This window comes from Daucus carota, chromosome 4 (assembly GCF_001625215.2).
Source record: "Daucus carota subsp. sativus chromosome 4, DH1 v3.0, whole genome shotgun sequence".
NCBI lineage: Eukaryota > Viridiplantae > Streptophyta > Magnoliopsida > Apiales > Apiaceae > Daucus > Daucus carota.
Genome location: NC_030384.2, coordinates 40,687,273 through 40,707,512, shown reverse-complemented (window position 1 = coordinate 40,707,512; position 20,240 = coordinate 40,687,273). Strand labels below are relative to the sequence as shown.

The following is a 20,240-nucleotide window of genomic DNA, read 5'->3' as shown; positions in this document are numbered from 1 at the left end:
AAGTACACTAGCCAAAGTATTTTTTCAACCATAATTTAAAGTTGATTACATATTTAAAAGGGCATAATCATCCTGAAGTCACCTTCACACAATTACCAAAAATTAAGGCATATTTCAATATGAAATGAGATGAAGATTATTTATATTTTATTCTATTATTACAAAAATGTATCTAATTTTCATACTCAAAATTCATAAAATTTTAGATTACTAGTCTAAAATCAACTTTAACGACCTTTCTCTCTTTAAAAATATCATATTTTTATTATTCTAAAATGTTCATAAACTATCATATCATAATTGTTGTGAATAAAAATCAACTAAAATCATAATGTAAAATTGGTAAAACCGGAACAATTCCACAGGTAATACTGATGGAGTTGTCTTCACAAAATAATCTGTCTCGTAATAAATGTCTTTTTCATATTTTTGTGATTTTTTTCAATAGCATTCTTATATTTCGGACAGTTGACTTTAGAGCTTATAAATCAATATAATCTTTTAAAAAACGGTTTTCGATCCGGTCCTGTTCAAATTCCTAAAAACTTGTACTAAACCGAATTATATAATAGGTTTTTTTTATTATTTCACTAATTAATTTCAAAAAGTTAAAACATATCATATTTAAATAATGAAAATTGAAAAAGAATTATAATATTTGAATAACAAGATCTATATTTTTAAGAGATTGTATCAAAGACTTTCAAAGTGGAAAGATATTAAGGATCTATATTTTAAAAGATCTTATCAAAGACTTTCAAAATGAAAAAATATTAAACACGTCTTTCAACTCTCCTAGCTATGTTGAGTAAACAAAGACCAAAAGACTTTTATTTTATGATAGAGTATTTGCGATAATTATAAAGATACCCAAATTTATAAAATTAAATAAATAAAATACTTCGATTTTCAGGAACACAATAAAAGTTTTTTTATTTGTTTAACATGTAGGAAAAATTGACGTTGATAAATCGCGTGGGATTGGCTGAAGAGGGGATTAAACGAAAACGAAGGAGACGGAGAGAGATCAGAAACGTTGCACGACTCTGAAGAAGGCAAGGTACTCACAAATACACACAGCTGTAATTGTAATTCATGTGATTTCTGCTATATAAGCTTTTTGTAATTTCCTATTTCATATCTGCCCTAATTTTTAATGATACGATTAATTCAGTTTAGGCCTATCTATATATTTCTTTAATGTTTGCTGTATGTTGATAAATAATTGTTCTAGTAATTAATTGGTGATGTTTCGAGCTTCTTTGCTCTCTGTTGCTAAGTCTAATAGATAATTAGGTATACTTGTTGGGCACAGTTTTGTTGTCGCTCAATTAAGTGATGGTGTGGTATAGGGAACATCTTGGGATTAGCTTACCAAACTTATCATGGTTTCATAATCTTTGGGTTTATGTTTTTCTTTTGCTCTTGCTCGTAAAATTGTGGGAATTGTAAGCTCATGACTGATGCAATCCGTGTACTTCCCATGTTACAATTCTGGCAGGTCAAGTTTTTTAAACTTGAGATGTTTGTGGTTACTGCCAAATAGGGTCACGTATGTGTGCTGCGGGAAAAGGAGTGAAGGATTGGATACATAACCCCAGTTCACTCACCAAATTCATACTTAGAACAAGTCCAACAATGTCCTAAACCAAAAAATCAAAATTTAAGGCATTTGGAAGAAATGAGTGTTCCAACAATGTCCTAGTGGTGCCTTAAAACACTAGGACATCCAACAAGTGACTTATTTTTAAGGCACCATTATGTTTTTGGATGACTTATTTTTAAGGCACCATTATGTTTGTCCTAAACTACTTTTATCAATATAATATTAGCTTCCCTCTATTTTAATACATCTCTCAACTCTCAAATTTTCCTTCCCTCCAATAATAATTCAAATATATTATTATTATAATAATAAGACACAATTATAAGACATGTTGTTGGAGTTCATGTGTCCTAAATCACGAGGACAATATTTTTGTAGTATATTTATAGGGCATTTGTTTGGACATTGGTGGACTTGCCCTTAACCCTTTAATTTGAGGGAGAAGTTGTACTTATTGACAGATAAGAAGTGCTGTATTTTTTGACTTATATTCTATCACACACTTTACTTCTTCTAATTTTTTTTAGCAATGTAAAGCTATACGGGCATTGGGCTGTCTTGTGTATGTGTATTGAATTTCAAAAAAAAAAAAAAACATTTTTTAAAAAAATTTGTGGGTACCTAGTGCCTCTCGTCTCTCGGCACTCTATACCTGCGCCATGTATATAAAAGTATTATACACATTTTTGCAAGTCGATTGTGCTTTATTATATGAGGAGTAAGTTAATAAGATTATCTGATTTTGATGGTTTGATGACATTAATTGTATTTTTCACATAGTGAGAATGTCTTCGTATGAGAATGTTATTGGTGGGAAACTAAAGCTGAAGGGCAAAGCGTTGGATGTGAAGGCTGGTGGTATGAAGAAAAAGAAAAAGAAGCACAGCAAGGCTGTTAGTGATAAGGTATCCGAGGTTATAAGCAATGAGGCTTTGAGTGGTAAGTTGGAATTTTTCTTTTGGTATCATACCTCTACAGAACCCTGGCTTGCTTCCTTAGTTTCTTATTGCTGACCATATGCTGCTTGTTTATATTTTTGACAAAGCCAAATATATACAAGTATGAAGCGAAAGGTTAATTTTACATTTAGAATCATTTGATTATTACGTTTATACAAATGTCTGTGTAACTTATCATGAGCTATACAAACTCTAAATATGGTTAAAGTATTAGCTGTGAAAGAGTTTAATTGAAACCAATTTTCTAAAAAGTAAGATAGAGTGTAAAAGGCCTGGGAAGTGGGAATTATATATCGAATTATTATATTATTAATACACGAGAGGCCTTGTAAGTTCTAAATTCAAAGTCTTATAATTTAGCTCTGATCTGAAAAAGGTGACACCTGGTTTAAGAAGTCAGAATCTATTTGGATTAACTTCACTCTACAGCTTGCTCTTAGAAATTTTATTTATAAAATTTCAGAGGCTGCTGAAGGATAGAACTAATAAATTTTTATTTATTCATGGTAACATCAGCCACAAACATGTTAGTCCTCACATGTACATCAAATATTGACAAGTATAAGTCCTCAAAAGATCTGGGGATTTGAGCACTGGCAAACCTGCAACTGTATAATGTAATGTATCGCTATCTTGGAAAGAATCATTCTTTTACTGGACAATTTGACTTTTACGAGGTGATGGTATTTGCACCTTGGATTTGATCTGTTGGGATGGCTGGAACACCTAGGTAAAAATTGTTGTTTAATTACTGAGAACATCCTCCCATTTTCTCCCACGGAGCTCTTATTATTTGAAAATAGTTTATTACCTTCAACGTGATTAGACATGTTTTAGAATGTATAAGGCATTGCAGTTTGTATTTTCACTTTCTAACTTTTAAACAAATCTTTAACATGTTCGTCCTTTGTTATGTAAATATCAATATTCACTGTCTTAAGTATGGTATGTTTCTCGATGTAGGTGGAAATACTGATTTAACTGATCAGTACGAGGAAGATACGGATGATGCCCAAAAATATGATGGAGATAAAAATGCTGCCCCCCATATCGAGAGCCTTACTCCAGCTGAGAGACGATATATGGAACAAAGGCAGAAAATTGACGAACACAAGCTGGCTAAGGTGGCCAATAAATCACACCGTGACCGTATTTCAGATTTTAATCAGTATCTAGCAAATATGAGCGAGCATTACGACATTCCCAAAGTCGGCCCTGGCTAATTGTCACTTTGTGTGGAAAGGATACAAGATGTACTTCAATGCCAGAGCTTGCATGGATTTTCATCGTAGTAGTTGCTCTAACTGGGATTTTTCGTATTTTGCTTATGTATCATGTTGCTTCATTTTGGTTGTAGCCACAATTTGCTTCTCTTAAATTGAACTTGAGTTCAGTTATTTGTTGTCACTGTGCAGCTGTTGGTGGTCTGTGTAAACTTTTTGTTACCTTGGTTAAACAGCATGTGGCCATATGTTGTGGATTATAAATATCTACCCAATATATCTTTCTTATATATTTCATGCTCCAAGGGTCAGTGTTACACATGATTAAGCAACAGTGTAACAACACTTTCTTATTGTTAAACATGAATTACTTGTCACGTTATTTCGGTCATTTACAAGTGTATGATAAGCCAGACCGTTTGGTTTAACTTCAACCCAGAAAAGAAGTGCTGATTGCTTATTATTAAAAAAAAAATTATAAATCAAAAATATTTTTTAAGTTATATGTTTGGATTTTTTATTAATTACAACTTACTGGGTATAAAAATTATTATTATTATAATAAAATATTACAAATTATTTATAAAAAAATAAAAATAGGTCACAAAGAAAGTTGGTAGTTTCAATTTCTCAAATTCGGACTTATTATAAATCAGAAATTGACTTAATTTTTTTTTAATGATTAACTTCTGAGTTGTAAGACTAAGATCCAACAACACCAGAATGTCATGTTAAAGGGAAGTATAGCATCAACTCAACCAACCTGCATGTCATGTTAAGGGAAGTATAGCATCAACCCCATGGGAATATTTCCATTTGTACATGCCTGATCGCATTTATTATTTTCAACCAATTTGTGGTTAAGTATAGTTATTTTTTAATATATGTGAAAATTGATATCTTTGACGGTGATACAAATTATGGGGCCGTTTGAGTGAGCTTAAAATAAGTGCTTCTTGTTTAAAATAAAAAAGTGGAGTAGAAATTAGAAGCAAGTTAAAACTTATAACTGATTAAAGTATTTGAGAAATAAGCAGAAACCCTGAAACAAAAGCTAGCATTCTTAGATTTTTATAAGTGTTTCTTATTTTTTTAGTTTTTACAAAAACGGTACAAATAAGTGCTTCTAATTTATAAATCAGAAACCTGACTTATAAGCCGGAAACAAACACCCCCTATATATTGATATATCTTGTTATTAGGTATTCGTGTACTTGCTTTGCTTTTATGTTTTGACCAGTAAAGAATATCCAAGAGTTGAAAGACAATAAAAATATCTCGATCTCAGGACTTATTACAACTCTTACCACTCAAACAATATTACAAAATTTATTTAATTCACAAAAAACTAAATAGAAGAACTATCATTCAAATGACCATATATAGTCGCAAAGTTTAAAATAGGAATTATAATGATATCACTAGTTTATATATCCTGTAGTACGAGGCAGGAGAGTTTAGAGAAGAATAAACTGGGAAGGGGTTTACATAGCCAAAGAAAAAAAAGGAAGCACTGGAGATGAACAAACCTTTTTTGAATAGAGTTACCCCTACAACAGATATGCAGAATATTGTTCACAAGCAAGATCATAACAAACATTAAAAATAATCAGTTGAGCCTGAAATATTAAAACTAACATAGCCTGAAAGAAAAACGAAGGAGGAACTCCTGCTTTAAAAAAACATTAGATCCAATGAATTGACAATAATGTAATGTTTTCACTCTACTCTACAAAAACTTGGGTTCTATGTGCTAATCTTCCATGGACGTCAAACTATAAGGAAAGCGCTAACAGTTTTGGAAGAGTTTAATACAGTATATCAATTTAAAAAAGCCAGCACCAGCAATATCCCAGTAAAGTCAACATTAAAAGCAAAGCCAATTAACTGGAGTGAACTCTTAATAACATGTGTGTGTGTGTGTGTGTGTGTGTGTGTGTGTGTTTTTGTGGCAATTCTGTGTCAGTGACCTTTTTTTCCCCTGAAGTACAGTGATCATCAGATACCACACCTAAACATTAAAATTACTGAAAGAAATATTGAGACCATGACAAAATATCTAATAAGGTCTAATTCAATCATCGCCCCAAGCATCATCCTTCATGCTTTGTCTAGAGACAATCCTCTTCCTTCTTGCTTCTTCTTGTTGTCTCAGTTCTCTAGCCCCAAAGCTTGAAGAGGGCAACTTTAGTCCCATTACATTAGCAATTAACCTATTGGCTGCTCTAGCTGATGTCTTGGGCCTTGGACGAGGTGGTTCCAGATCTGTAACAGATAATGCACAGCTTATTGTTCACATATAATGGCCCATATAACTTTAATAAAATATTCTTAACAAGGAAGATCTAGTTGATCTTTTCAACCAATTAAAGTTTCATTGACTATCAACTTTGTCAAAAGGTGAATTCAATCAATTATCCGGACTTGAAGAAACATATAGATATTATGATGTTGGCAAATTAAGTCATTACAAACATTCGTCCCCACTAGAAAACAAGCTTAAAAAGGCCATGTGGTTCATGTCATTTACAAATCATAAATTCAAAACACTTCAATTATGTTCCATAACAAATTGATGATAATAAAGACATTGGCTAAAAACATTTCACCTCAAATAGGACAATCAATACTTGCTAGTTACTATTAATGACAAAAATGACTTCTTCATCCTTTTAAGCAGGAACTGATGTTAGCGCATGTCAATCATTATCGTACAACAGGTAGTTGGGAAAAGATAAGATCTGGGACAACATTTTAGTCTTCATTCCTTTATTCAAGTCATCAATGAAAACCCAAGAAAGGAGCACATAAAGTTAGACAGAGAGACCATATATTTACGAAATTTTTTGCTAATGAATGGCATTCACAGGAAATGATTATTTAATTATAATCAAGCAATTAATACATACACAACTTTAGTCCACAAATAAGAAGCATTACCTTTGGGTGATATTGAGCTCAAAAGATCATCATCGCTTTCAAGTATATGCGATTTAAACGAACATTGCAGGGAGTTGCATGCCTCGCGAGCTGCCAATCAAAGATTAAGAATAATGATAAGTTCAAACTTGAAATCTCTATTAGAATCATTAATCCATTTTACAAAGATGAGTAACCTACAAAAGAAAATTTAGGAAAATATTTGTGTAGCATAATAGAATGAAGAAACTTACATGGTTGGCTTCACTAGTTTTAATTGTAGCGGTCATTGCCATTCAGAGATACCAACTTCTAATTATAGTGGCCATTATTAATAGACTAATATTGGGAATCAGTTCACTTGATTTATGGCTTGTCAAGTTTCATCAGGCAAAATTGTGGTTTGTAGACCACCTTGTTATCAATAAATGCACAAAATTCCAGTGTTAAATTTTTTCCTTCAAGGAGTCAGGGCCCTCTGCTTAGCAACCAAATGAAATGAATGGGCTATGATTGTTAATTAGTTTATTAAATTATTTGCGTTGCTACTTAATTGAACTGAATGCACGCTAATATTATCACCTGAACTATTCAACAATTTAAAAATGCCACATGAACCATTCATATATAACAACTGACCTATGAGTTGATTTTACAACCTAGTCCTTATAATCCTTTTAATTGAAGGGAAGCACTAATTATTTATTTAAAAGTTCCATTCAATATAACATTTTGTACCATTGATAAGAATATGAACACATTACTTGAACTCTGCTGGCAATTACAGAAGTACTTGCATACTCAAATATTACACTACAGTAAACTACCAGTGATAATTTAATCTATAACAAACCAACTATCCGCCAATATAAAACAGAGAGAGAAAAAGAAAGAACTGACACATTAATCTTGATGATAAATCAGTAACTATTCTTACAAAAGAAAAAAAATATAAGATCATTACCAATTGATGGTGTTGCAAAAACTGCTAGAGCAACTGTATCATTGACCCAGCGCACTGCAAAACGATCTTTGAAGCCTTCTAATAGCTTCTCGAGGTCATTTGTTCTGGTACTTGGTGGAAAATCAGCCAGAACAAGAACATGACGTGTACCATATTTTACTGAAATTAATAAAGGACAAAACATTCAGACCTTCATAATGAACTGAAAAGCATAACTGTGTTCAAAGATAACAATTGATGAAAATCAGTCTTCTAAATGTTCTAATGAGAGATGTTAGCTTCCTGGACATATATATCCCAAAGCAAAAATCAGCTCCCTTTCTGTTCTATTACAGTTTTGTTCCATAATTTGCCCATATTCTATATAATACAAAAAAATCCAAACAAGCAGTACCCTCCAACCAACCCAAGCTTAGTAGCTGTTATACTGCTACCATAAAGATGGTACAGAATTTTAAATATGGCACAACTGCAAGTTCAAAATTAAGATGCTCTAACTTACAAAATTATTAAATGAAGAAGCTCAATCATGAACAACACTTCAGAGAAGGAACTTATAAAAAAAAAATACAAGATTACACGAATCAGAAGAACTGTAACAGTTAGGTGAATGTGAGAGAATTAAAACGGGAAGAATTACCAGAAAATTTCACATCAAAGAAAGAAGGATGCATGATGTAATTAAAAAAAATAAATCAAGATTTCATTGTTCTCTTGAGACAATTTCTCAATCTTTTGACACAATTCACAGACATCGATCTTATTGCTAGCAAATTTGTTAAAGCTGACCATATTATCTATTAGGATAAAAAACTTAGAATATCAAGGCAACTTAAAGCTTAAACTCCAAACGTTCTGCTCAGCGATGTAGGTCAAAAAGTGGTGCACAGATGATAAGGCTATATGTGTGGCAGAGGGCATCACGGATTACAAGCCAGACAGATTTGCATATTCCCCAGTAAACAAGTCAGCTAAGACAAAGCCTAAACAAACAAATCCCAATTCTATCAAAAATTATAAGCCTTAAAATTTGTTCAACACTATTGGTTATTAGTTAGTCCAAAAAAATTTCAGGCCTACGATTCTAACCGTGGTTGTCACAGAAGTAAATTGAGTCGACAGAGGTCTGGCTCGTCAACTAAGAACAGTTTAATAATATTAAATTATATGTGTGTGTGTGTGTGTGTCTAAAATTCTGACACACGAGACATTGTTGTTTTCAAGGGATAAGAATGAACTGGAAAACAGTATGCAATATGCATATTGCTGAAAACTGAACACAGAATGCAAAAACGTCCTAGTTGGTCCAACTAGTCGCCTAAATTCCAATTGCCAAGTCGATCGTCGTGCCTAACTTCAAATCAACTGATCCAGTCGGTCTTCAAGTAACGACTGCTCAATAAGGCGCTGACTAGTCAAGTGCAATGACAACATATATTCTAAATTCACAAATGCAAAGGTTTAGAACCCAAACATTTAATAACAATAAGATATGTTTGAATATTCAGTAAAATCCTAACCCACTATCAACTTTTGCACCTACAGCATGACAAACCACATTTACACATTACATACCCATGTATGCATCTCTCTTTCTCATCAAGAAGTGGCATGTTACATGCAGCCAATATAAAAGTCAAGAAATCATAATAAAACAATGCACAAGGCTGGAAAAATATGTCAAAATTAGATTTTCTAGGATGAAAATCTAGATGGAGTGATAATAAAGTTAATGGCAAAATATATAAATTTAAATGACATACAATCTCTTATTTTGGTGTCTTGTGAACCATGGGCTGTGTCTTGTGAATTATCAGTCGCGACTTCATCTTCTGAGATATCAATAGCAGGGTCATCAGAATGTTGATCACTATACAAGCCTTGCTTCTTGTACGAAAATGTTCCTCTCCCGCGGCGCTTGATGATTTGAGTATCTTTATCTTTTAGTGAGATATTCGATACATCTGGTATATCTTCTGTAGATAACAATTCCTCAGGTGCACGATCAGCTACTGCTTCCCAGTCTGCATAATTAGACAAAAAACATGACTATGTAAGTCTTTTATTTTGGCACATTACTAACATCAGGATGACAATTGAGTTATGGGAAAAGGGAGAGGCAAGTTCAACACAGTGAAAACACATAATAATTCGCCATCAAGTCAAAGAGTGTTGGATGATGGATCATAGTAGTTGTAACCATAACACAGCAACGAGTCAAGTTTTATACTCTATTTGGTGAGAAAAATTAGGATTCGGTAGGAATGGAATGGAAAAAAATGTGTAACATCTCGTAAAAGAAATCTAAAATAATTAGTATTCCCTCCATCTATTCGTACCAAGTTAAGCTTGAGCTCAATACCACCAACTTGAGGATGAATATATTCCTCCCTACTCATGTTCTTCACAAACCTCATCAAAGAAAATTTTTGATCTTGTTTTCTTTGTTCTTTGTTCTTTCATGTTATACCTTTCTCTTCTACATTTATCCTTATTCAAAATATTTGAGAGACATTCCCGCCTCATTCCCTCCCTCCCGACAAAAAGGAGAAATAGTTTTTAGCACTGTGTTTACTTGAATCCTTTCTATTACCTAAACATATTGCAGTTATAGAGAAATTCATACCATCATCAGAACAACCACCCATTGGTGAATTATCATCTAGTGACTTCAAAGATTTGTCAGCATTTCCTGCAATAAAAGAAGTCACAATCTGTACTTGTTAAAACAACAATATAAGAAGTATAAGCCACCCTGCAGATAATCATATAGTTGAATTGATGTAAGAAAATAACTTAATTTACACCTTAATTCTGCATTATCTCGATTCTCACATATATTAAGATAATAACAACAAAAATAACTTCAACTCACCATTTTCCATGATTTCCTCACTAGTTGAAGTCTCATTGTGCAAAACATGAAATTCCTTTGATGTATGCACTGCCTTTACATCACTACATGAGCAAAAAAACATCCAGAAACAAGATGGAAATTAAAACCCTTTAACATTTATGATTAATTGAATGTAGAAGGCTACGCAGACGTTTAAGTGTAAATAAACATAAAAAATAAACATAAAATGGAAAAATAAGCTAAGATGGAAATACATTATTGCATGAAGGGGAAAACATTTATTTAGCAGGTAAAATGCTATAACTAGCATGTACCTGCATTTGACTCAATAATGAGTTGGACAAACAGCATAATTCGAAAATGCATGTAAACACTTTTGTAAGAGTTGGACGTTGTAGTTTCTATTAACCTTTATCCTTCGTGCTCTTCATCTTTGCTCTTTCAGAAGATGCGTAAACATTATATCCACAGTGGCCCACAACTCACGTCACACTTGCCCTGATTAACAGGGAAAACTATTACGTACAATTTGTGCATATTACTCTTTATTAGCCACTGTATAATACAATTGGTACGGGAATGTGTACTTGATGCATCTCCACGAATTAGCCATTAGGTATGCTAGATGCACTATGCCGAATCGACTTGGGATATGCGTTCCAACTTCCACCTCATACAACAAGTTGAGATGGAAGACATGTACAAAAATGAAGAATAAAACCACATGGGGGTGATGGTGATGATAGGGGTAATACTGACAATGGTGATGATGGGTCTTAAATCAGTTTGATGTGTGAGCCTAATTCACAATTTTAATGTCCTTGACTTGCGTCAAATCAGTCTGGCATAATGTGTTTAGAGGGCCTATAGGCCTAGGCCTGGGTACTGATTTTCTTGAAATGAAATGACTGCCGTTAACATTCCGACACACCAATTGTGTTAAATGTTGATTCAGTAAAAGTGATCCTAACATAATTCACAGATATAATATTCGGTTTTCATCATCGCATTGCAGTTATGAGCAAGTTACTATTATAGTGGTTTCCCATTTTTCCAGAAACAAAGATGAAGAAAAAGAAAGGTAAATATTAAAAAGACTATAATGTCTAACCTCGAAAGTGTACAAATGTTTTTCAAATCATGCCATGCTTTTAGAAGAAATTCCTTTTTCAAACTTGTTCTTGACTCGTGTGGCATGAAACATGAGTCAAATATTGAGTACATGCTAGTCGAAATGAAGAGTACATGTTTTTCCCATTTTGTTAATTTCTTTATAATTAGCAGCATTTATTCAAGATTGTGCGCATTGCGCAAGACACCGTGTAAAGCCTCTTAAATTATATTCCAGGAAGTTTGGAACATTATAGTGCTTTAAGAGACACTTAACGGCTCCTCACAAAGTTAAAACTACCCCTTGAAAAGACTGTTCTCACTCCTTATGTTATTTTTGATAACATAACATCGTTTCCCTCCCTTTCTCCTAGAGAAAATTGCTCACGCCCCTGCACCAGAAAATGTGGTTTAAATTTTTGTGGTGTGGTTGCGCGTTGATTTATTGGCAATCTTGTGGTGCAGCGCAGTCTATGGTTAAACATTTAAAGATAATGTTTAGACTTTCAATATAAACAAGTTAGAAGCTAGCTTTCGGAACTTAAAACGGGTAATGGATTCTTAAACCTAGCCGCAAACTTAGTGCCCACTCGCAGAATGTAATACGATATAATCCGTTTTCTTCAACCTAGCCGCAAACGCAATGCCAACTCGCTGGCTGTTCAGTTCACTACAATATAACATCAACAAATTTGCTTAACTACGTGGTAGAGTGGTTGGAAGTGCACCATTAAAAACTGGACCCTGAAGAGCAATATGCCTTACATCTTATAGCTTAATAACCTGTTAATTAATCACCCTCATAATCTTATAAGTATTATGAGCCGTAAACACCCTTATCTATTTCCCTAACTCAAAAGTATCAATTATCATTAAGAAACAAGGATAAGTAGTGTTGTTTGAGTTGCACACTATGCCCCGGGATGCTCTAATTCGCGCAAACTATAACAAAACTAAATTCCACATAACAATCTCTAAAAATCACAAATTCCTCGAAACCCCAATACCAAAACACACAATAAACACAAGAATCAATCAAGAAGTAAAAAGGGGGTGGCGGGGTCTCACTGTTGAGCGTGATGAGAGAGCTGTTGAAGGGTTATAGCACGAGATTGAGCGTGGTCGGCTTTAAGAGACAAGCCTTTGGTAGAGTAGAGTCTGGAGAGGTCGAAAAGAAGAGTAGATAATTTACCCAACTCATCGGACTTGTTTTCGAGATTTGAAACGAGGGTTTCGAGATATGAAATGGCTTTGTCTGTGTCGCCGGCGTCAACAAGATCTTCCACTGTTTCACTCCACTTTGTAGCATCGTTGCTGCCGCCGCCGTCCATTTCTAATGCCCAAAATTGAGGTCTCGTTTGGGACAACCAAATAACCGGTTTATATGGAAGAGTAATATAATTATAAAACATTTTATTAAACATAAATCCTGTTAAATAAATTTATAAGAATTAACCTAATTTCAAAAATCAAATTGGGCCATCACCATCAATCGAGTATTAATCGATTAAATAACCTCAAATAAAATAGACTTGGATTCAGTGCAATTTCCAAACTATATACTCCTTCTACTCATTTCTAATATCATAATTTATTTTTATGTGAACTCTATTATAATAAAAGTTCAAATTCAAATAAAAAAACAAATATATCATTATAAAATATGATAATTTTAGAGTTTCCTTTCTCCATTCTCTTTTAAGATAAGAATATGCAGATAATTAATTGATTATCATCGAATATATTATTCACTCTTGTCTTTCATTCATTCTCCAGTTTTTCTCAAAAATGATAATTATAAAGAGAGAAATTACAAAGAGTTGAGTTAAAATTGTCATGATATTCAGTATATTTTGCTGGTAGTTATATATTATAGCCCTCTATCCCTAACTAGTTTGCGGATAAAGTTTGACACGTATTTCAACACTTTTATAAAATATAGTTTCATAGTTTATTCCTTTCTTTTGAATAAAAATTTACTCATATTTAAATATTTATATATAAAAAAAGGGATTTTTATAAATAAATTATAAAATTATATTAGAAGATGAGTTTAATTAAGATTCAATGGAAACAAAATTTACTCACTTCGGTTATTTTTAATTCCTTTTTTATGGTGAAACTATTTTAATCGGAGAAAATTATCTGGCGGAGGAGAAAAAAATATCCCCCCATCAAGATATTATATTTTAGTTTATGCATATATAATTTATTTTTTTTGGCAAGATCTATGCACAATGCATGTAAAGTTATTTTTACATAAATAATGACAAGCACAGGTAATTAACTATTTCAAGAAATTTCACCATGCAACGCAATATAATAAAAACGGCCATTATTTTCTATATATAAGATGGTGAGTCATACAATTGTGGCACTAAAACCTTTATTTAATACTTAGCTGAGGATTTAGCCACATTTATTTATGTATTATTATTGATCAGCAATGTCGAAGAAAGTGAACAAATTAATCTCCACAGTTGACAAACTCGTAGTTGACAGTCAAAAAGCCCTGCTGATTGCCAAGTCCATCGGTATCCAATTGCCTAAACACCCCGATATCCAAATCCAGGCCACCATTACTGCACTGATCCACGATTCTCACAATTTGTTGAGCGTTTGTCCTCGTATTAGTCACCTGCATGCATGCCACCATTTTATAAATATAGACAAAAAATAATTAATTAACCATTTGGCTATCGCGATATTAAGCTGAAATTAATAAAAAAATAAGATATTGGAGTTGTTCTGACTGCTCCTAACGATTCTTACCCTTAAGCACTTGCCACAGGATTCTTGGCCACGAGGTCCGACAGGGCCACAGAAGGCGGTCCAACCATACTTTTGCCTGAAAGCCAGGGGCTTATCGGCATCCCAGGTTGCGCAGTACACACTGGCCGTAAGATAATTCCACCCGATCTTTTCGGGCTCGTACAGATGGTAAGTGGCTCTCACATTGCTTGCTTGCTGAGCAGCCGCTTTAGCCACAAGGCAAATCACCAAGAAAACTGCAAAGTAGCTCTCCCTCTTCATCATTTTCTTTACTTGTTTTTGTGCATATCTGTTATAGGGTCATGTTCCTTTTATAGGCGAATTAGTTACATGCATGTGGATGTGATATTAAAGAGATATCTAGAATATGTTGGTCTAGCTACAAGTCCAGCAGCAGCCGTGCACAAATTTTCTTAGGAAAGTAATGCCATTTTGATGATCGACTCATATTTCTTGGAGTCAGTCAAGAACACAAAGTTTGACCTTGTATCCGTTATCAGGAAAATTAAGGATGTGATTATAACTGCGTTAGCCTGCAGGTTCTTTGAATGTGCAACTGAGTTTCTGAGGGCTCGAATTCCACAACCATGTACTAGAGAAAATTACTACTTAACTTAATTTGAGATATTTTTCCATAACTGAACCCCACAAAAATTTAACATATCAATAAAAATTATGATTAGAGTCTCAATTATGTGTCTGAAAATAATTTACATCCTTCCTTTTGAGAGTATTTTAGAAAAATATTCGAAAAGATAATTTTGAGGAAATAAATAAAACATAATTGCTAAAATATTTGTATTCTATCATTTGAGTATTATTTCAAATATATGAGTATTGGTGAAAAACTAATGTTCAACATATTTTCTGTTTTGAAAAGAGAGGTCATTTTTTGAAATAAAATTTGAACCAGAAACCTAAATTCTAAGTCTGGTTCCTTTAAACAAACGTCACTCTAAATAGGTGACGGAAAATATAGACATATTGTTCAATGTTCCCGCACAATAACGTTTGTTTTTGTGGTACACGTTTGTGTTGGTACAGAGTGAATTTTCAACTTTGTTATGACTACGCAAGCTAGGTTATCGTGTCAATCAGGACACAGTATGTTGAAATTTTGGGGGAGTAATATTAGGTTTGTCAATTTTTTTTTCTATAGGTACGATTTTTCTATAACTGACACATAACTTAGTCATTTTAGTTGAATGATTTACATATATATTAGAGATTTCGTTATTATTAATATAAGTATAATCAATCACATATTATCGACTAACAAAGATTTTGAAAAAAATTTGAACAAATTTGCAATAGATATGAGTTGGTTCATAAATATAATTCATCAAACGGTATCATTTAAAATTTAGTCATAAAAGTTTTATTGACTAAATTTTCAATGGTCATATACGCATCATCTTTGATTAGTCGATAAACTTTTGTGAATGAAGATTTTATTTTTTTTTTTAGTCGCATTTTGCATTTATATCGAATGTTTATTTCAGACACATCAAATTTTTTATCTAAATTTCTGTAGGATATTTCGACATGTCCTCCGATTTGATGAGAGTTTTTCGTTTATGAAAACAACTCTTCCGATCTTTTCGGTATATATTATATTTCGGTATAATTTATTGACGTAAAAGTCTTGTGACAAAAAAAATCAGTTAGCTAGCATGCACTAATGTAATATTAATTTAATATGTTCTGTAATCTTATCGAGTTTCAGACTTGAGATAAATCATGCTCGTTGCTAAAAAAAATAGTGTTCTAAAAATCGGCGATTAATCAAGATTAATTACTGATTAATTGTTAATCAAATTAAAAAAATCATTTTTTTTAAGAAGTCGGCGAAAATTGGTCAAAAACGGTAGAATTGGTTGATTATTAAAAATTATTATTTTCCTTTTTATTAGTTGAAAATACTAATTTTTTTTAGTGACTTGTTTTTATTTTATAATTTGATTTTGCAAAATTTGAAAGATCACTTTAAAAGATAATTTGTAATATTAATATGTTTTTATATGTAATAAGTTGTAAAATATAAATTAAAAATTAATGTTCAATTATAAATAACTTCTGACTAATAAACAATAAGCAAATCTTGTAAGTTAAACCACACTGCACCAATGTTTGTGATCATTTTACTACATTTCATTTCAGCTAACAGGGTAGGAAAGGAAGTCGTGTTCAGCTTCAATAGGCATATCTTTACTGTCATCTCTTAACTTTCTGAACTTATCAGTATCCTCTAGTTTCTGGAGCAATGTAAACTCCACTCAGAAGCTGAATCAGCTGATTAATTATCTTAATGCAGCATTCATGAATTAGATTTCCTAAGTTTTGGCTGCTTCACTAATCTGAGTACTCGTCCCACACATAGAAATTATATTATATACAAATCCAACACTCTGTGCAGATAGTCCTGTGCAAAAATACTTTTCTATAGAATTGTACAATGACAGCACATTTGTACTCATCAACTCATGCATATAAGATGGTGAAGATAGTTGTTAAACTTGGTATATTTGTTGGTTATCACAATGACCACCAGTATAGAATCTTCATATGTAAAAACAGTCCTTATCTGCTTCAGTTAAAATCGTTCAGCTAACTGTGGAAACTGCTGCAGCAGCCAGGTAACTCCTCTGATGGCAACCTGTAGTTCATGAAGGACTTAAGTTGCTTTGTTGGTTTAAAGGCAGAGTCGCCATGAGATATATGAGAGTGCAAGAGTGTAGCAGATATTACCATTAATTTCAAACTGAAAGGAATAAATCTCGACTTAAAGTTATGGCATAGTATGAACAAATCGAACTTTCACCCATAAATATCAAATAAAATAGTTTTCTTTCCACTATATACCAACATCATTTGTGTAAAATTCCAGTAAAGACAGTCTTGCTGAATAATGCTCGGAAGATGCTACCTACATACATCAATATAAAAGATGGAGATCTCAGAGATCTTTGAATCGTTTAGTTTCTGCAGAATGAATAGGACACCAACCTTTGTTTGTTCGAAGAAATTAAGATTGTGATTGGACTATATTCCTTGAAAATTTTACTCCCTTGTTTTGCAAAAAACAAACTCGGGAGCATAGTCCAGGAACTAAAAGGGATTAGAAAATGACTTGCTTGAAGGGATTTAATAATATCTTCTCTCCTGACAAAAAAATAATAAAATAATATCTCCTCTAACCAAGTATCACGGGACTAGATAATCTTATGCTTTATATAGAGCAAAATAAACATGAGATGGATAATACTTAAAGGATTGGAATTCAACGATGACAATTGATGAAAATATTATTCTTGGACTAAAATCCTTTCGAACAGTCATCAGTTTAAAGGTTAAAGCTTGAGTTAACTACTTCTATAGTTCTATTAGGTGTGAACGAGTAATATTCCCAACTTTGAATAGACATGAGAAAGACGGAGTTTAAAAGACATGAACCTCCCAAGCTTTAATGTGGAAATCTGTTATATGAATGTACAGTACCGTAACATCATCCTTAAATAAAAAATAAGGAGACATACCAGAGCTGTCTCTCCGGGCTTAATAGCAGGTTCAACACTGTCTCGTCCATAACTGTTTTTAAGATTGAGGCCGTTATCATCAACAAACAATACACATTTGGAAGATCTTGACACAGAATGACAAGTACTTGAGTATATTATATCACATGATCCTAAATACGAAGTTACTAAAACTAGTCCATCATTTTCATTTTCCGCAACTGAGCTAGGTGCTTAATAACAAGTCATGAACTACATATAACCATAATATAAATTATATAATGCACAAAAATGGAAACACGTCAACTCACATTATCTTTCTTTGACCATTCACAACTTCTAGCTTATAAAAGCTGCATCCCTTGCTGAAAGGAAACGGCCTTCCCTTCCACTCTGTTTTAATGGGACTGAGTTAGTAAATTACAGAGATTCAAGTGAGCAGCTTATTATTATTATTATTATATTTTCTCTATATGATCAAACAAATTAACAAACCTAGGTGCCATATAACCCCAACAGCTATACTGTCCTCTGCAGATATATCATCAATAACAAACTGAAGGTCTTCACTGATAGAATCATTGAATTTCTCGAAAAATTCAAGGATAGCCTGCAATGCTAATCAGATTTTATATATCGAGAACTAAAAAACAAAACAAAACAAAACAAATAAAATAAAATACCTTACGACCAACGAATGGGTGAGGAAAGATAAGGTCCTCATAAACACAGTTATCAGCAATGAGAGGCTCAACAGACGACAAATCACGGCCGTTGATTCCTCCATAAAACTTCCTCACGACATTCGAAGCTGATTCTAACTCCAACTCTACTTCTGATGTCGCAACAACGTTTGTTACTACATCATTGCTGCTGCTTTTCAACACCCGGTTGCATATTTTTCTTCTTGTGCTTGTAATTTGTGTGCGATGAAGATTGGATTTATTTGCAAATATTTTGATCGATGGGTTTGAGTCAGAGTGGGGAGGATCCAGGAGTTTAACAGCTTGAGAAAATGGTGACACAGAACAAATGGCTGTAGCCACCATTTTATGATCTATGGCTGCCACTTATTTTATCATCTTCTTTTATCAAGGAGGTCAGGCTGCTTATTGTTTCCCTTTTCTTTTCTTTATTATAAATAAAAAAAGAATAAGCAAACTTGGAAAAATATACGAGTATCCTTAGAAATTTTATTTGGAAAACTATAAATATGAAAAGTTATAACAACCCCAGTTGGTAAAGATGATCCATTCATAATTATTGATTTTTAGAAAACGAATTACAAACCCTCGCCTCCTTATAAAATATAAGAAGACGTCTTTCTTTTCTTATAAATGATAAGTTAGTTGTCAATTCTGATTCACTTGTATAGAAGATTTCTTTCAAAAAATCTTTCCCCCCGACAAATCAGTTGATAATCTTGCTTCATAATATCTTTTTAAAAAATATATACAAACAAATCAATACCATATCATATTATACTGTATTATATAAATTATTAAAAATATATATTACCAATTCGATGTTATGAATAAGTTATTCTATCTTTTGTAATTCAATATGGTTATATATTTGAATTTTTCGAAAAATATACTCATTTTTTATAAATTTTTTTAACTTAGTTTTGTGAAAATCTATCTTTTGAATATTTTTACAAACTTTTTGGGAAAATCTACTTTTCTGAATTTTTTAAAAAATTTGGAGTTGATTTTGTTTGCTTTTTATTTTTTGTTATAGATAGAGATATATTTTTGAAGAGCGCTTGTACGGTTGTTAATGGACTGAAGCCCATACTCTTGATGGGGCTGGTCCAGACGGAACCAGAAGTCCAGAACCACAAACCGCATACGTAACTTATGAAGCAGATTGTAAAATTTGGGGAACTTGATCTAATATTAGAAGTTAGAACAATGGTTGTGTCAAAAAAAGAAGAAGAAGTTAGAACAATGGTATAAGACCGAGCTTCAAGTTATCAACTATTACTTTCAACTTCACTACAATTCATTTAATATATACCGGTAGTTGAAGATCGTGTTTCTCCATCTATATCTTATTGTAAAAACATGTAATTCTTAATCTGAACGCAAGACACGACTGTATTATAAATAAATATTTTTGAAACGAAATTTAAGTTAACTAACAAAAAATATTAATTTTTTAAAACTTCTTCCAGAATTATATGTTTACAGCTTTACAAGATTCCCCGAAACATCCGCCAAAATATGTTCAGCAAGCAATCAACTTTTTTTAGGCTTTTGTAGAAAAGACTTAAAAAAACATTTTCAGTTTAATTTTATTAAATTTTTGTGAAT

General features: G+C 32.5%; 4 protein-coding genes across 5 annotated transcripts; 1 reads left to right on the top strand and 3 right to left on the bottom strand.

Annotated features, from left to right (window-relative positions):
* Positions 1 to 900: 900 nt before the first annotated feature.
* LOC108216070 (uncharacterized) lies at positions 901 to 4,078 on the top strand. The gene is made up of 3 exons (XM_017388735.2): positions 901 to 1,060; positions 2,387 to 2,545; positions 3,529 to 4,078. Exons 2-3 carry the CDS (start codon positions 2,392 to 2,394, stop codon positions 3,786 to 3,788), a joined length of 414 nt encoding a protein of 137 aa, XP_017244224.1. The 5' UTR covers positions 901 to 1,060; positions 2,387 to 2,391; the 3' UTR covers positions 3,789 to 4,078.
* A 1,354-nt stretch (positions 4,079 to 5,432) lies between these two features.
* Positions 5,433 to 13,016, bottom strand: LOC108215724 (uncharacterized). Of its 2 annotated transcripts, none has more exons than XM_017388278.2 (7): positions 12,707 to 13,014; positions 10,547 to 10,629; positions 10,298 to 10,363; positions 9,435 to 9,695; positions 7,672 to 7,830; positions 6,729 to 6,818; positions 5,433 to 6,053 (listed from the first exon to the last, which is right to left on the bottom strand). In XM_017388278.2, exons 1-7 carry the CDS (start codon positions 12,967 to 12,969, stop codon positions 5,863 to 5,865), a joined length of 1,113 nt encoding a protein of 370 aa, XP_017243767.1. In that variant the 5' UTR covers positions 12,970 to 13,014; the 3' UTR covers positions 5,433 to 5,862. The 2 variants fall into 2 exon arrangements, with proteins under 2 accessions (XP_017243767.1, XP_063947641.1); XM_064091571.1 differs by lacking the exon at positions 5,433 to 6,053 and adding an exon at positions 6,210 to 6,555 and having other exon boundaries at positions 12,707 to 13,016.
* Positions 13,017 to 13,958: 942 nt separating this feature from the next.
* Positions 13,959 to 14,708, bottom strand: LOC108217674 (pathogenesis-related protein PR-4). The gene is made up of 2 exons (XM_017390549.2): positions 14,411 to 14,708; positions 13,959 to 14,276 (listed from the first exon to the last, which is right to left on the bottom strand). The coding sequence occupies exons 1-2, from the start codon at positions 14,672 to 14,674 to the stop codon at positions 14,106 to 14,108; spliced, it is 435 nt and encodes a 144-aa protein (XP_017246038.1). The 5' UTR covers positions 14,675 to 14,708; the 3' UTR covers positions 13,959 to 14,105.
* Positions 14,709 to 16,769: 2,061 nt separating this feature from the next.
* LOC108216225 (uncharacterized) lies at positions 16,770 to 19,060 on the bottom strand. The gene is made up of 5 exons (XM_017388922.2): positions 18,609 to 19,060; positions 18,421 to 18,535; positions 18,237 to 18,318; positions 17,947 to 17,998; positions 16,770 to 17,066 (listed from the first exon to the last, which is right to left on the bottom strand). Exons 1-5 carry the CDS (start codon positions 18,972 to 18,974, stop codon positions 17,004 to 17,006), a joined length of 678 nt encoding a protein of 225 aa, XP_017244411.1. The 5' UTR covers positions 18,975 to 19,060; the 3' UTR covers positions 16,770 to 17,003.
* Between the last annotated feature and the right edge of the window lie 1,180 nt (positions 19,061 to 20,240).

Bases quoted from the DNA above. Each gene is read 5' to 3' on its own strand.
- LOC108216070 (XM_017388735.2), top strand. From the start codon at position 2,392: ATGTCTTCGTATGAGAATGTTATTGGTGGGAAACTAAAGCTGAAGGGC. The intron at 2,546-3,528 runs GTAAGTTGGAAT...TTCTCGATGTAG, and splicing joins AAGCAATGAGGCTTTGAGTG to GTGGAAATACTGATTTAACT.
- LOC108215724 (XM_017388278.2), bottom strand. From the start codon at position 12,969: ATGGACGGCGGCGGCAGCAACGATGCTACAAAGTGGAGTGAAACAGTG. The intron at 6,819-7,671 runs GTAATGATCTTA...TTTGATTGGCAG, and splicing joins TTTTGCAACACCATCAATTG to CTCGCGAGGCATGCAACTCC. The intron at 6,054-6,728 runs GTAATGCTTCTT...TATCTGTTACAG, and splicing joins GAGCTCAATATCACCCAAAG to ATCTGGAACCACCTCGTCCA.
- LOC108217674 (XM_017390549.2), bottom strand. From the start codon at position 14,674: ATGATGAAGAGGGAGAGCTACTTTGCAGTTTTCTTGGTGATTTGCCTT. The intron at 14,277-14,410 runs GTAAGAATCGTT...GCATGCATGCAG, and splicing joins CCTGTGGCAAGTGCTTAAGG to GTGACTAATACGAGGACAAA.
- LOC108216225 (XM_017388922.2), bottom strand. From the start codon at position 18,974: ATGGTGGCTACAGCCATTTGTTCTGTGTCACCATTTTCTCAAGCTGTT. The intron at 18,319-18,420 runs GTTTGTTAATTT...CCATTAAAACAG, and splicing joins TGGGGTTATATGGCACCTAG to AGTGGAAGGGAAGGCCGTTT. The intron at 17,067-17,946 runs GTATGTCTCCTT...CATGAACTACAG, and splicing joins AGCCCGGAGAGACAGCTCTG to GTTGCCATCAGAGGAGTTAC.